At 53.7% G+C, this 11,625-nt stretch overlaps 1 protein-coding gene across 1 annotated transcript in view; it reads left to right on the top strand.

Annotated features, from left to right (window-relative positions):
* Window positions 1-11,625, top strand: part of MVB12B (multivesicular body subunit 12B) — a 48,767-nt gene that overhangs the window by 5,641 nt on the left and 31,501 nt on the right. The window contains exons 3-6 of the mRNA XM_026860481.1: window positions 760-867; window positions 4,069-4,165; window positions 6,898-7,027; window positions 7,314-7,436. Coding sequence (XP_026716282.1) covers window positions 760-867; window positions 4,069-4,165; window positions 6,898-7,027; window positions 7,314-7,436 — 458 coding nt within the window. The remainder of the gene's footprint in view (window positions 1-759; window positions 868-4,068; window positions 4,166-6,897; window positions 7,028-7,313; window positions 7,437-11,625) is intronic.

The following is an 11,625-nucleotide window of genomic DNA, read 5'->3' as shown; positions in this document are numbered from 1 at the left end:
CAGGGGAGCAGGGCGTGCGGCTGCCTCGTGCCCGCTCCTCAAATCAGCTCGGGGCTGAGGCCTTCTGCCGTGCTGTCCTGGTTTCGGCTGGGATGGAGTTATTTTTTCTTCTCGGTAGCTAGAGGAGTTCAAACCAGGCCTCTTCCTTCTCCCGCAGGCCTGTGTCCCGCCGGCGGGGGGCCCGGCTCTGCTCCGTGCCCGGTGGGTGCCGAGGGGCTGGGCGGGGGTCACACTGGGGAGGGACGTCTGCGGGGCGTCCTCGCAGGCTGCACTGCTCCAGAGGCCACGAGGGGCCGGGGCTTCCCCGCCTGCTGGACACAGCTTTTTTGGCCTGGGAGCTGGAATTCCTCGACGGCTTTTCTGTAGAAATAATACTGCGGTTGGGCAGTTTGGGGTTTGTTTACACGGAGCCCTCCTCACGGCCTGCCCTTGCGTGGAGGCTGGTAATGAGAGACGCGATGTGCTGACTTTTCCAAACTGTTGTTTGGAGACTGTAACCAAAGTTGCTGTTTCCTCATTAGAATGGCCTTTGTCAGAGCATCTTTAATCAACGGGCCCCCTAGAGACGGCATTTTTAGAACTCCTTTTTATACCTCCTCTTGGAAGTTCTCTGCACTGCACCTCGTGAAGAAACTAATGAGATGCTGTGAGAGTTCGGGCTACTGTTAATTAGAAGAGGTCTGAGGAAGAAGTACTGCACATACATTAACTTTATCTTGGCTCACATGTCTCCGCTCTCCCTCTGTCTCTTCTTTCCAGGTTGCACAAACAGCAGATGGCTTGGACGCTGACCTCTGGAAAGATGGCTTATTTAAATCCAAGGTCACACGATACCTGTGCTTCACAAGAGCCTTTTCAAAAGAAAATGTAAGTCCGTTTGCTGAGTGTTTGCATGATTTGCATCTGTACCTGATATGCTCTCACCCATAAGATGATTCATTTTATAGAGCCAATTATAATTCAGGCAGGCATTTCACTGAGTTTGGGTGAGTCAGGAGGCAAATTGCAGCAACTGGATATTTGCATTTTGTCTGTGTTCTTCATGAAAAGAAAGCACCGGCAAAATTTGCAAGAAAAGCAGCAGAAAAAGGAATGCTTGCATTTCAGCAACCACTTCACGCCAGCTGTAGCAATGGGTGCTGCATGGTCGTGATCCTGACGAATTTCTATCTCTAATTACCCAGAGAAGCAAATGCTGCAGGCAGTGTTGGTGAAGGCAGTGTTGGTTTCTGGATCCCAGGGCATCACAGATACTTTCTTGCTGGATTAGCATTTCATTCTTGGATGTTTTTGGTGCTGATTTTTGAAAATTTGCCCACACGGTGCATGTACTACTATATTCTCCTAATATTCTAGCGTGGCTATGAAGCATAAGTTAATTTCTGATTAATGGCGGTTGTCTGCCCACACCTTCCGTGGAGGAGGGCGGACCATGTGCAGTGAGAGCCTGATGCCTTCTACTGTGGTTTTGGATGAGGCTAGTGTGAAAACTTCCTCCTTTCTGGAGGAACTATTTAATTCTACAATGAATGCACTCCATCTAGTGGGTAATCCTGCTTTTGGTCGTGTTTTGGATATTCGCAGTGTCTCGGTTGTCAGGGTATGGAGATACCATTTTGTACTCGTGTTTTCACCAACGACGGGAACAGAAAAGCGGCTGCGACTTCCGAGCCTGATCGTGGGTCCTGACAGGAAGGCCGGGGGCTGCCAATTCCCAGCGCTTGACCTTTATTCCATCCGCTTCCCTGCCTGCCTCTAGATTAAAATAAAGCTCCAGTGCTAGGGGAAATATTGCTTCCTGGGATGGATGGGCAGTAACTGTGCTTTTCATCCTGCAGTACCTGCAGTAGCAGGAATAATAGCCCCAGAACTGGCAGGGAGGGTATTTAACAGAAAGATCTGTGACGATTTGAGTCCTAAGTTTATCTGTGGCTACCTTAAATGTGAGGTGGTCAGAAATAATTACAGGATAGCAGCAACTGCTGGCTACCAGAGACAGGGTAAATACCCTCAGTCGGTGCCTGTTGGGCTTTTGGCAGGAATCCTCTGCTCGTGTGGTTTGGGGGCACGTTCCTCGTGTCTATGGGGAGTGAATTACAGGGAACTGGGGGGCGCCGCCGGTCCCGGCCGCACAGGGCTGGGCTGGGCGCTGCGGGGCGAGTCGCTGCCGGTTGCCTCGAGCCGCGTGTCGGTGCCGTGAGACCCGGGGGTGGTTCTGGGGAGCTCCTGGGCAGCCCCCGGCAGCACTGCCCGCGTTTGGGCGCCGTCAGGGGGCTGGTGCCACTGTGGCTCGTGGCCCAGCAGGAGCTTTCCCTCCCCAGCCGTGCCGGGCCTGATGTGCTGCCCAGCGGGGACCTCGAGGGTGAAAAACCCTTGGCCCTGCCCGGTGGCAGTGACCTAGACCTCTCCTCCGGGACCAGGAGGCTCCTCTCACCTCGGCCGTGATCTGTTGCTCTGCTTTGGGTTGGAAGTTTTACTGCTCAGGGCTTTTTTTAACAAAACACTGGGAACTATTTGTCCTGAAGAACGTGTTGTAGTTAGCAGGGTCGATGCCCCTCGGATACCTGGTTTATAACAGAGGCAGTCTGTAGTGTCTCTTTAGCAGAATCGTCACTCTCAACAGCTCACAGTGTTTGACAGGTTGTGAGGACACGGCTGACGTTTGAGTGTTGCGGTGAGGAGGCCCCGCGTGGTGCATCTCACAGACGGGGGGCGTTGTGCCCTTTTCTCCGCTGTACGTGGCAGAGCATCAGTGCTGTCCCCGCGTTCAGCAGGTGACGAACTTACGGGGGCATCTCTCCCTCTTGCCTGCTGTTGATGGAGGAACGATCGTTGGTCCAGCTGAAAGCTGTGCACTGATGTCACAGCCAGACAGTTTGGATAAATAAAACATGAAAGGTGAATCAGCAGTGACCACCGCACCTACCATTTCCCGTGCCAGGAGCACGTTAACTGATACGCTGGGGCTCCGCAGCATCCAGCGCCGCTTGCTCCGAGACGCCCTGGCCCAAGCGGGCACGGGGCGGGGGGAAGGACATGTGCGGTGGGGCAGGGCTGAGGCGCGGCGGCCCTCCTGCCCAGGCTCTGGGGAAACACACAACCTCCCGAAAATGAGCTCAGACCTGGTCTCCCCTCATTTCAGAGGCTGCAAATTTAAATATGTTTTAAAATAGTTCAGGGTAGTAATCAGGGAGTAGAGGTTTTCCTGAAATACTCTGCCAGATAAAAACTAAAGGAGGTACTTAGCAACCAGTAACAGTAAAACACACTGACATGGTTTGATGGCTTAGGATGAAATTTTAATTGTTCTGTATTGCATTTCTGTTTATAAGGCTGTGCAGTAACTAAAATGTGCTTTTCTTCCATACGTGAATCCAGATTATTGGCAGCAATGCTGGCTTTAACGAGAACTGCAAAGAAAATCTGGTCTCTAAACAATTGTGGAGGCTGTCATTCTGAATTGTGTTTTGAGCTCTTCAAGCCTTGATTAATAGGACGAGGCATCAGTTCACAATTCGTATGGACTCCAAGTGAAGTTCTTCGTTCCAAATGGCCTGCTCTTCTGGAGCGTGCCTACGTTTGGAGCTAGAACCGTGTCTGTTCAGTACTAATTAGCTAATGCATGTAATAACTTTGGCTGTGTCTGCGGGAACCATCTTCCCATAATGCTTTCTGCTGTTACTGGCATGGAAATGTTGTGCTGCTGTTGTAGAGTGTGTGAGAACCAGGGTGACCTGCTTAGTCGATGAGTTAGGAGAGGTAACATTCTGAACTGCTGTTTCCAGAGGGAAGAGTTTGGTTGTGCTTTGGAGGATCCAGAAGTACAGCAGCGGGTGAGCTGTGAGAATCTGTAATGCTGAAAGTTGTCCAGTATCTCCTAGACGATCATTATGTAGTTCCTGTGGAGGGGACAGTTGTGAGCGTTGGCTGGGTATCTCCTTTCTGGTTTTTGAAGTTGGTGGTCAGATGCAGTGACAAGGCATCTCGGGGTGCGGCAGGTGGTGAGGAGAGCTGGGTTTGAATCTGGTGACACCGTCGTAGCCAACTGTTTCTTTTCTCTCTCCAAAGAGTCATTTAGGCAACGTCTTGGTGGACATGAAGCTCATTGACATCAAGGACACTTTACCCGTGGGCTTCATCCCCATCCAGGAGACCATCGACACACGTGAGTTGGGGGCTGATCCTCAGCCCCAGCCTTGGCTGTGGTGCCTGCGGGGGGGGAGCCCCGGCCCGAGGGGCACACTGAGCACCGCGGCTCTCGGGGTTACCTGTGCATGCTGGGGGCAGCTCCTGCAGAGAAGCCGCCCTCGGTTTTCCTGTACTCTTCAGGCTTTTTGATCAGCTGCCTGACAGTCACCGGCTCGCCTGCTGGAGTGGCACCGCGCTGGGCCAGGAATAGTTTATCCCTTCATCTTGCAGGGGTGGACTAGGCGGAGGGGAGCAGAGCTGCTGTGCTGAGGGCTGTTCCCAAAGGGCGGCCCTGGAAGGGCCCGTGCTCGTGGCGCTGGGCTCGCACACGCCCGATTCTCGCCTCCTGCCGTGAAGGAGCCCGGGCCGCGTGCTGCAGGCGGTGCTGGGCGGGGGTGTGCTGGCCCCTGCTGGGAGAGGGAAGGCACCATCCTTGTTTCCACAAGACAGAAATAGCTTTGCTGCAGCGCTGAAGCCAGCAGGTCCCACGCTGTGTGTTGGCGTCCCACGAGGCTCATGGCGGCGGCAGCTGGGGCCACATCAGGGCGCAGCAGGTGGCTCCGCCTGGGGCAGGGGAGCCCAGGGAGCGTGCCAGCGCTCGGTGGTGGTGGGATCCAGCCTCGCCGGGAGGGAAGGGACCTCTGTGAGCCTGCTCTGCAGGGAATCCCTCCTCTGGGCCTGCGGCAGGTGGGGATGGCTTTTCAGTCCCTACCGACCTGGTTCTGATTTGAACCTGTGACTGAGAAGCGAAGGGCTCTGCAGCCCATTTCCCTTCCCCTGGGTCACCCCCTTTCCCTGGACAATCCCAGGGCATGGTGGCCCCTGGGAGCACTGGGCACTGGCCACGTGCTGCTGCCATTTTTGTGAAAGTCCTGGTGAACAGGAGTCCGTAATTAATGTAAAATGCGTTGGATTGCAACCCATGCAGTCTTTAAAGCAGAGGCGCTGTCTGTATTAATGAAGTGGTGCATGTCCCCGCCTCCGGTAGCATGAACGAACACATTTCGATTGACTGTTTATAATCTGTTTACTTAAAATTAACTCTGGTTAAGCATGTGCCATTAATGAATCCAGCTCCTAAACCAACCTTGCTACAGACTGCAGGCTCTGGCCAAGTGTGGAAGAGACCAAAGGCAAACAGTCAGCTTGGTGCTTACCGTGAAAGTCAGCTAAGAGGCACTGATTTTGCTCAGAGTTAAACATGTGGTCACGCATGTTGCTGTGCTCTAAGTGGCAGCTGATGTGCAGTAAATATAATGAAATATAGTGCTCCTTACTGGTTCTGAGAGAATGTTCAGATGTGGAAGCCTTGAACCCTGGGCTCCTAAAATCGGTTTGAGGCACTTCAAATAAAAGCCCTGGTTTGCTAAGCAGAAGACTAGACTTCAGGGATACAGGTATTTAGCATCCTGCGAAGCAGCGCTGCAGCTGCACAGATGCTGTCTTGTGACACACCTCGCACTCTCTGCGCGTTTATTGGCGCTGGTGCGACAGCAGATTCCAGCGGCCGGGATGGATTGCTTTCTCCAAGGTGCGCATTACGGAACAGGAGGAGCCTGTAGAGACAGGGCTGCTTGCCATCTGTTGAAGCCAGAGCATATTTTTAAGCTGGAGGATATTTATTCATGTTAGACTGAAGCTTTTTTATTTTGCAGGCACTTGTCTGTAGTTGTTTTTCCCCAGCTTTTCATTCAGGGTCCTCACTTTAGATTTTCAGTTTATCAGTAGATCTGTCACAGCTTTCAAGCACCCACGTTCACAACCAGAGAGCTCACCTTGGCGACCCCGAGGCTCCCGCGGGCCCCTGGGGGTGAGGAGAGCGGGGTGCTGAGCACTGTGGAGGGGTGGGTCGTGGGGACGGGCTGTGTGTGGGTCTGTGGGCTCCTTGCACCCCTGGGCCGTAGCTCCGGGAGGTGCCGCGGGTAACGTGGAAGGAGCACAACTGCTGCGACACAGCAGGAAGGGGCCAGCAGCAGGTTCCTCTGCCCTCTCGACACACGTCGGTGCGTAACAGTTGCCCCGTAGGAGGTCCCAGCAATTACTGCTTTGTAAATCTGGTTTATCCCCACGAAGATACCGGGGCAAACGCAGTGGGAGTATCGTTTTGGTGTTTCCTCACTGAGTCAGGAGAGGTCCCGAGCACTGGGGATGCCTGAGGCTTGGGCAGAGGCTCTTGCTGCCAGCCCCCGTGCCTGACAATCTGCTTTTCTGCCGCTCCTCCGCGCGCTTTGGTTGGCTCTTTGGAAGCACTTGGCAGAATAAACTGACGGGTTGTGTCAGCAGCTTCCAGGTATGTTCCTGGAGGCGATGCTTGTGGGAGGAATGTTTAGATGTGGCCGGCCGGCCGGCGAGGCAAACATTACCTTGGAAGGAGAAAGCCAAGGTGAGAAGTCCGCAGCAGTGGGAGAATCCCCTGCCGTTTGCTGTGGTGCAGCGCTCTGTGGCGCACGTGGTGCCTTATCCTCTGCAGAGGGGAGGGGGTGTGGGTTTATCAGGGTGCCTAACGACAGCTCTCAGGCAGTGTACAGAGAGCTCCTGAGAGTCACTGAATGGCACTGCACTGTCTGGTTTGCTGACATATAATCTGTTCTTTGGCTCCAGTTCCTGCCATAATTATCTGCCTAATATCTGGAGAGACAATAAATAACATTTATACCTTAATCTTGCATAAAAACCACCCTGTGTTCTGGTTCTGGGTTGTTTCTGCAGAAGAAGTAGCTTTCAGAAAGAAGAGGCTGTGCATTAAATTCATCCCTCGCGATTCCACGGAGGCAGCGATCTGTGATATCCGAATCCTGGGCAGATCTAAACAGGCCCCTCCTCAGTACACGTTCATAGGGTGAGTACCCCTGGCTCCGGGACCTGTCCTCAGAAACCCGCTGGGGCCGAGGCCAAGCACCCTCTTTTCCTGTAATTACTAAGTAGTAATTTGTAAGAGCTGAAGCTTGTCCTTAGAAGAGCCTACCTAAGAACAGGCCTTGCTGAGCTTGATGTAGGAATTAGCTAACCCTCTTTTTTCCCCCATTAGACTGGCTCTCACTCACTGAGGTGTTTGTGAAACCCTGATCCTTGTGCACCTGCGCAGCATTTGCTTGTGGCTTTAATGTCTCTGTGTTCTCACGCAGGGAGCTGAACAGCATGGGCATTTGGTACCGCATGGGCAGAGTTCCACGCAACCACGAACCTTCCCAGCCTGCGACTCCTCCTTCCCAAGTACCATCCTCCACACCAGCTCCCAACCTGCCAAGGTACGTTTTCTGCTTTCCAGCCCCTCCTGCTGGATGCTGCCTTGCAAACCTTCCCTGGCAGAATCAAGACCAGGGTGTCATGTCGGTGTGAGCGTTACGTGGCACGATGCGATAACGAGGGAATGGGTTATATCTGCCTACTGGAAATTCAAAAAGTCAGAAGAAAGAAAAAGCCCCCAGAGGAAGGGAAACTGCAAACTACAACTTATCTTTGCTTTAAACTGTGAAGGACGTTTAGTTTCAAACAAGTACAAGTGTGTCACCCCTGGGCCGTGGGCCACAAGTGTAGCCAGGCTGATGGGCCTCCTCGACCAAGGGGAGGCAGAAGCATTCATACAGATTTCAGTGCACAGGGGGACAAGTTCTGCTCCTTCCCCAGAATCCGTCTGCTCGTGGTTTGAGGTACTGCCCCCGTTCTTTCTCTTCTTGGACCCGAGTGCTGTGCTCCAGTGCTGGTGCAGGCCGAGCAGCCCGAGCGGTGCCCCCGGGCAGGCGCCTGCTCAGGGCCTGTGCGGGTCGTTTTCCCGGCGGTAGAGACAATATTTGTGTGTGTGTGGGGGGGTGCACGTGCTTGCGTGTATCTAACAGGAGTCCTGTGTTGACAGCTTGCTTGCTGGATTTCTCTGGACAAAGCAGAGTGTTGTTAAGCAACAAGGCAGCGCAGACAGAGGTTAAACTGCGCTTGGCGCCGCCGGCGCTGGCTCGCCGGGGACGCAGCGTGAGGTGGGCTCATCCCCGGAGCTCCAGGGCGGGCAGCACGTCCTCTGCGGGTCCCTTTGGGCTTTGGCTTCATGGAGCGAACGAGTATTTCTGCAGGAGGCACTTGGCGCTGCAGATGCGCTTACAGTGTTACAGGAACGTCGGGAGCTGGGATTTCGAAGGAGGCAGCAGGAGCCAGCTCCAGGGGGACGGGTTTGTGTGCAGAGGTCGTGCTGTCCTGTGGGTGCACGATACTCCTGTCCTCCGAGTCTTGGATTACAGGTCATTTCAGAGAGCGACGCTCTTGAATGGCTGTAAACCTCCCGAAAAATCTGTCAGGTGTCTTTTGAAGGCAGGTGTGCACCTCTGAGCCTTCACCCGTGACCCAGACTTAAATCTCCTGTCTTGCAGTGGCTCTTGGAGCTCCCCAAAGCATGTGGGCGTTTCTTTCGCCGAGTCCTGCTCGGTCTCCTGCCACGCTGTGGCACGCTGCTGGCGGGCCCGTGCTGTCAGGTGTGCTGCAGGCAGACATGCTGTCTTGCTTCTCAAGCAGAGATGGAGGCAAGAGAGATGAAAAGCCAGCAGCCTGCTGGAGGTTTCAGCCTGCCCCCCCGGGAGCTGGTGCGTTGTTTTGAAGCTCCGCTGGACATCAGCTACATGCTAGCACAGGCCGTGCGAGATCAGAGGAAAAGATGTCTTGATTTTAGAGCACAGATCTTCATTTTCTGTCCACAAGAAATTCCTGCCTGGGCAGATTTCCACAATAAAGAGAAAAAATTATCATAGCAAGAGAATGTCAATGGCGGTCCTTAATCACTAAGTGTGGAAGGGTCACTTTATGGCCGAGCAGGGAAGGCTGCAGAGCAGCGTCAGAGCTATTGGGAACGGGGCCAAAATTAGAGCTCAGAGCATCAGCGACAGTCTGAAAAGAAGTGTTTACAAGGCTTATATATTTTATAACCTCTTGTTGTACAGTTTATGGTTTACAATGGCTGCAAGGAAATTGGATCAGTTTTGTTTTACTTGCCAAATAAAGCAAATGTCAAAATAGTCAATATAAAATGTATTCTAATTTGGCTGAGTTAAAACAGCCAGTATGCAGTGGAATAATTGAATGTTACATTAATGCCTCCTAGTAAAAACCACCTGTCTGTAGCCAGCTCCACTCTCATGCCCTGTGCGTGATTTACAGGTAACTTTTACACCACCAGCCTGATCATTCAAAGCATCTTTCATGTCTGTTTTTTTACTCTGATTATTTATTATCCAATATATTTGTTAAGAAATAGAAATGTATATAAAGGTGCATCCTGCAAATATTTCATTATTATGGGGAACGCATACTACTTGAAAGCCTTTCCTAATACTTTATCAGCAATGTGGTAAGTTACTCAACACTTAATGTTTGTGGAAGATTGTAGTCACAAGTAACCTCTTATTTTTACACCGCCGTAGAGAGATGAGCTTGCACTGTAGCCAGTTTGCTGGTTTATTCCGTGTAGATATACCCTGGCAGGAACAGCAGCGAGTTGTTGATGCTGCTCTGAGTGCTGAGAGAAAATGGGTGAGCAGTGCTGAACAGGGCATGTGTGGAGGTTCTGCCGTGGGGCTGGTCGCGTGTTTCGGCTGTTCTCTTCAGCTGCTGTCGAGAATTATAAAATAATTCTAAATCAAGAGGGCATGCCGGGGGGCTTCAGAGCAATTGCTAACGCTGGACATAAACTAGAGCACTGAAACACGCCGTGAGCTTCTGCACAGCAAAACCTTCCTGAGTGGAAGGGCTTTTGCTGTGGGAGACGTTTGTTTCTGCACCGGCCATGTTTCCTGCTCTGATCTGTGATACAAAGTTCCCGGTGGCAGTGGAGGGCGGCACATCAGAGCTTTGTCATCTGTCCGGGGTTTGACCTCCCCGGCTTGCTGCGCGTCAGCGGTGCTGCTTCCACCGCTTGTGTCGCGGGGTTACGGCTCGCGGTCGGAGCTGCACAAGGGGAGCCTTTGTTTGATATTCCTGCTGGACTGCACACGTTATTTTTCAGCCATTTCTCCTCCTTGGTGTTCCCTGCTGCAGGCATCTGGCTTAATGGGCTCTATCGGCAGCCCGGGCGCACCCCAGCGAGGGGGGCGTGCTGTGCCGCGGAGCACAGCCCTGCCATTGTGCAAGGCATCAAGCTGCTTTACTGTCTTTTCTCTCCAAATTCTGCGACAGCTTCTTGGCACTAATGGCAGCCTGGAGAAATGCACTTGCAGTTTCCCATCCTAGAAGGCTGCTGCTGAAGAACTGCTTTTGTTGACTTGAGTCACCAGTGGGAGGTTAACGTGACTTTCCTCAGCAGCTCTGCGCTCTCCGGTGCTGCGTGGTGACGCCGCTTTGGGGAGCAAGAAAGTGATCCTCCCCCAAAGGAGGCGTTAGCATCGGGTAACTCGCCCGGCCCTTTGCCCACTTCTGCCTCACCCCCCTGGGGATCGGCGACTGCCAGCGCATGGGCTGGGACCTGGCACGAGCGTTCGAGCAGCGTCTCGGGGCTCAGCCCCCCCCATGCCCCGAGCTCTGTCGGAGCAGGCTAGAGCCCGGTTTGTGTGTGACATTCTCCTCTTCAGGCCCAGTTCCAGCCTTCTGGGGGCAACTCCCCGACTTCTGTGAGTGCTCACAGAGCCAGCCTTGAGCCCTTTTGCCTTGTGGCTGCCTACGCGATGGCTCCTGTCAGCCGCAGAGCGTCGTGAGCCCGCGTGGCTTCTGCGGGTCGGGAGCGCGTTCCGCATCCCTTCCCGAGGTGCGGTGGGAGTCTCTACCACCGTCACTCAAACGGCCCTCTCACAATTTGTCAGCTGCGAGCAAGATGTCAGTCAGTGCTGCTGAAGTGTGTTTTACAGTGACAGACATAATTGCACTTAACTTTTTGCGTGGATGTTATCAATCTGTGACGGATACTTTGGGAAATGGAGCACTCTGATTGCAGATGATGTGTCACAGGCGTTTAATCTTCCTCTCGCAGAGACCAGGATTCAGTCACAACTTTTACTTGTTGATGTCAGGTTTTGAAAATGTAGATTCGCGCTGACCCTGGGAATCGTTCAGTCATTTAGCTTGCAAGGCTGTCATCTGAAAGGTTAATGGCTTACCAGGGAGAAGGAGGATCTTGCTGCAATCCACTTGTATTCGTACCGTGCGTTAGTGTGGCTGGGCGCTCGCCGCTGGGCTTCAGAGGGCAGAAAACTCCTCCTGGGCGGCCCCTCGCAGTGAGAAGCCCCGTGCTGGGGCGGGGGAGAGGGCAGGCCGGGCCTGGGGCAGGGGTGAGCCCGAGCTGCGGGGCTCGGTGGGGCTCACGGTGCTCGCAGGGCCACGGGCCGGTCAGCGGCGTGAGCCGCGGGCGAGCGGATCCGTGTCGGCCCCGAGGGCTGCGCCTGCCCTGGCCGGGAGAGCCCAGCGGCGCGGGAGGGACTTGCCGTGCTGGCGGGGCGGTGGGTGGGAGCCCCGAGCGTGCCCCCCACG

Source organism: Athene cunicularia (genome assembly GCF_003259725.1).
Source record: "Athene cunicularia isolate RWA chromosome 17 unlocalized genomic scaffold, athCun1 chr17_part1, whole genome shotgun sequence".
Taxonomy (NCBI): Eukaryota; Metazoa; Chordata; class Aves; order Strigiformes; family Strigidae; genus Athene; species Athene cunicularia.
The sequence above is the reverse complement of the archived record's forward strand: the minus strand, read 5'-3'. Positions and strand labels throughout refer to the sequence as shown.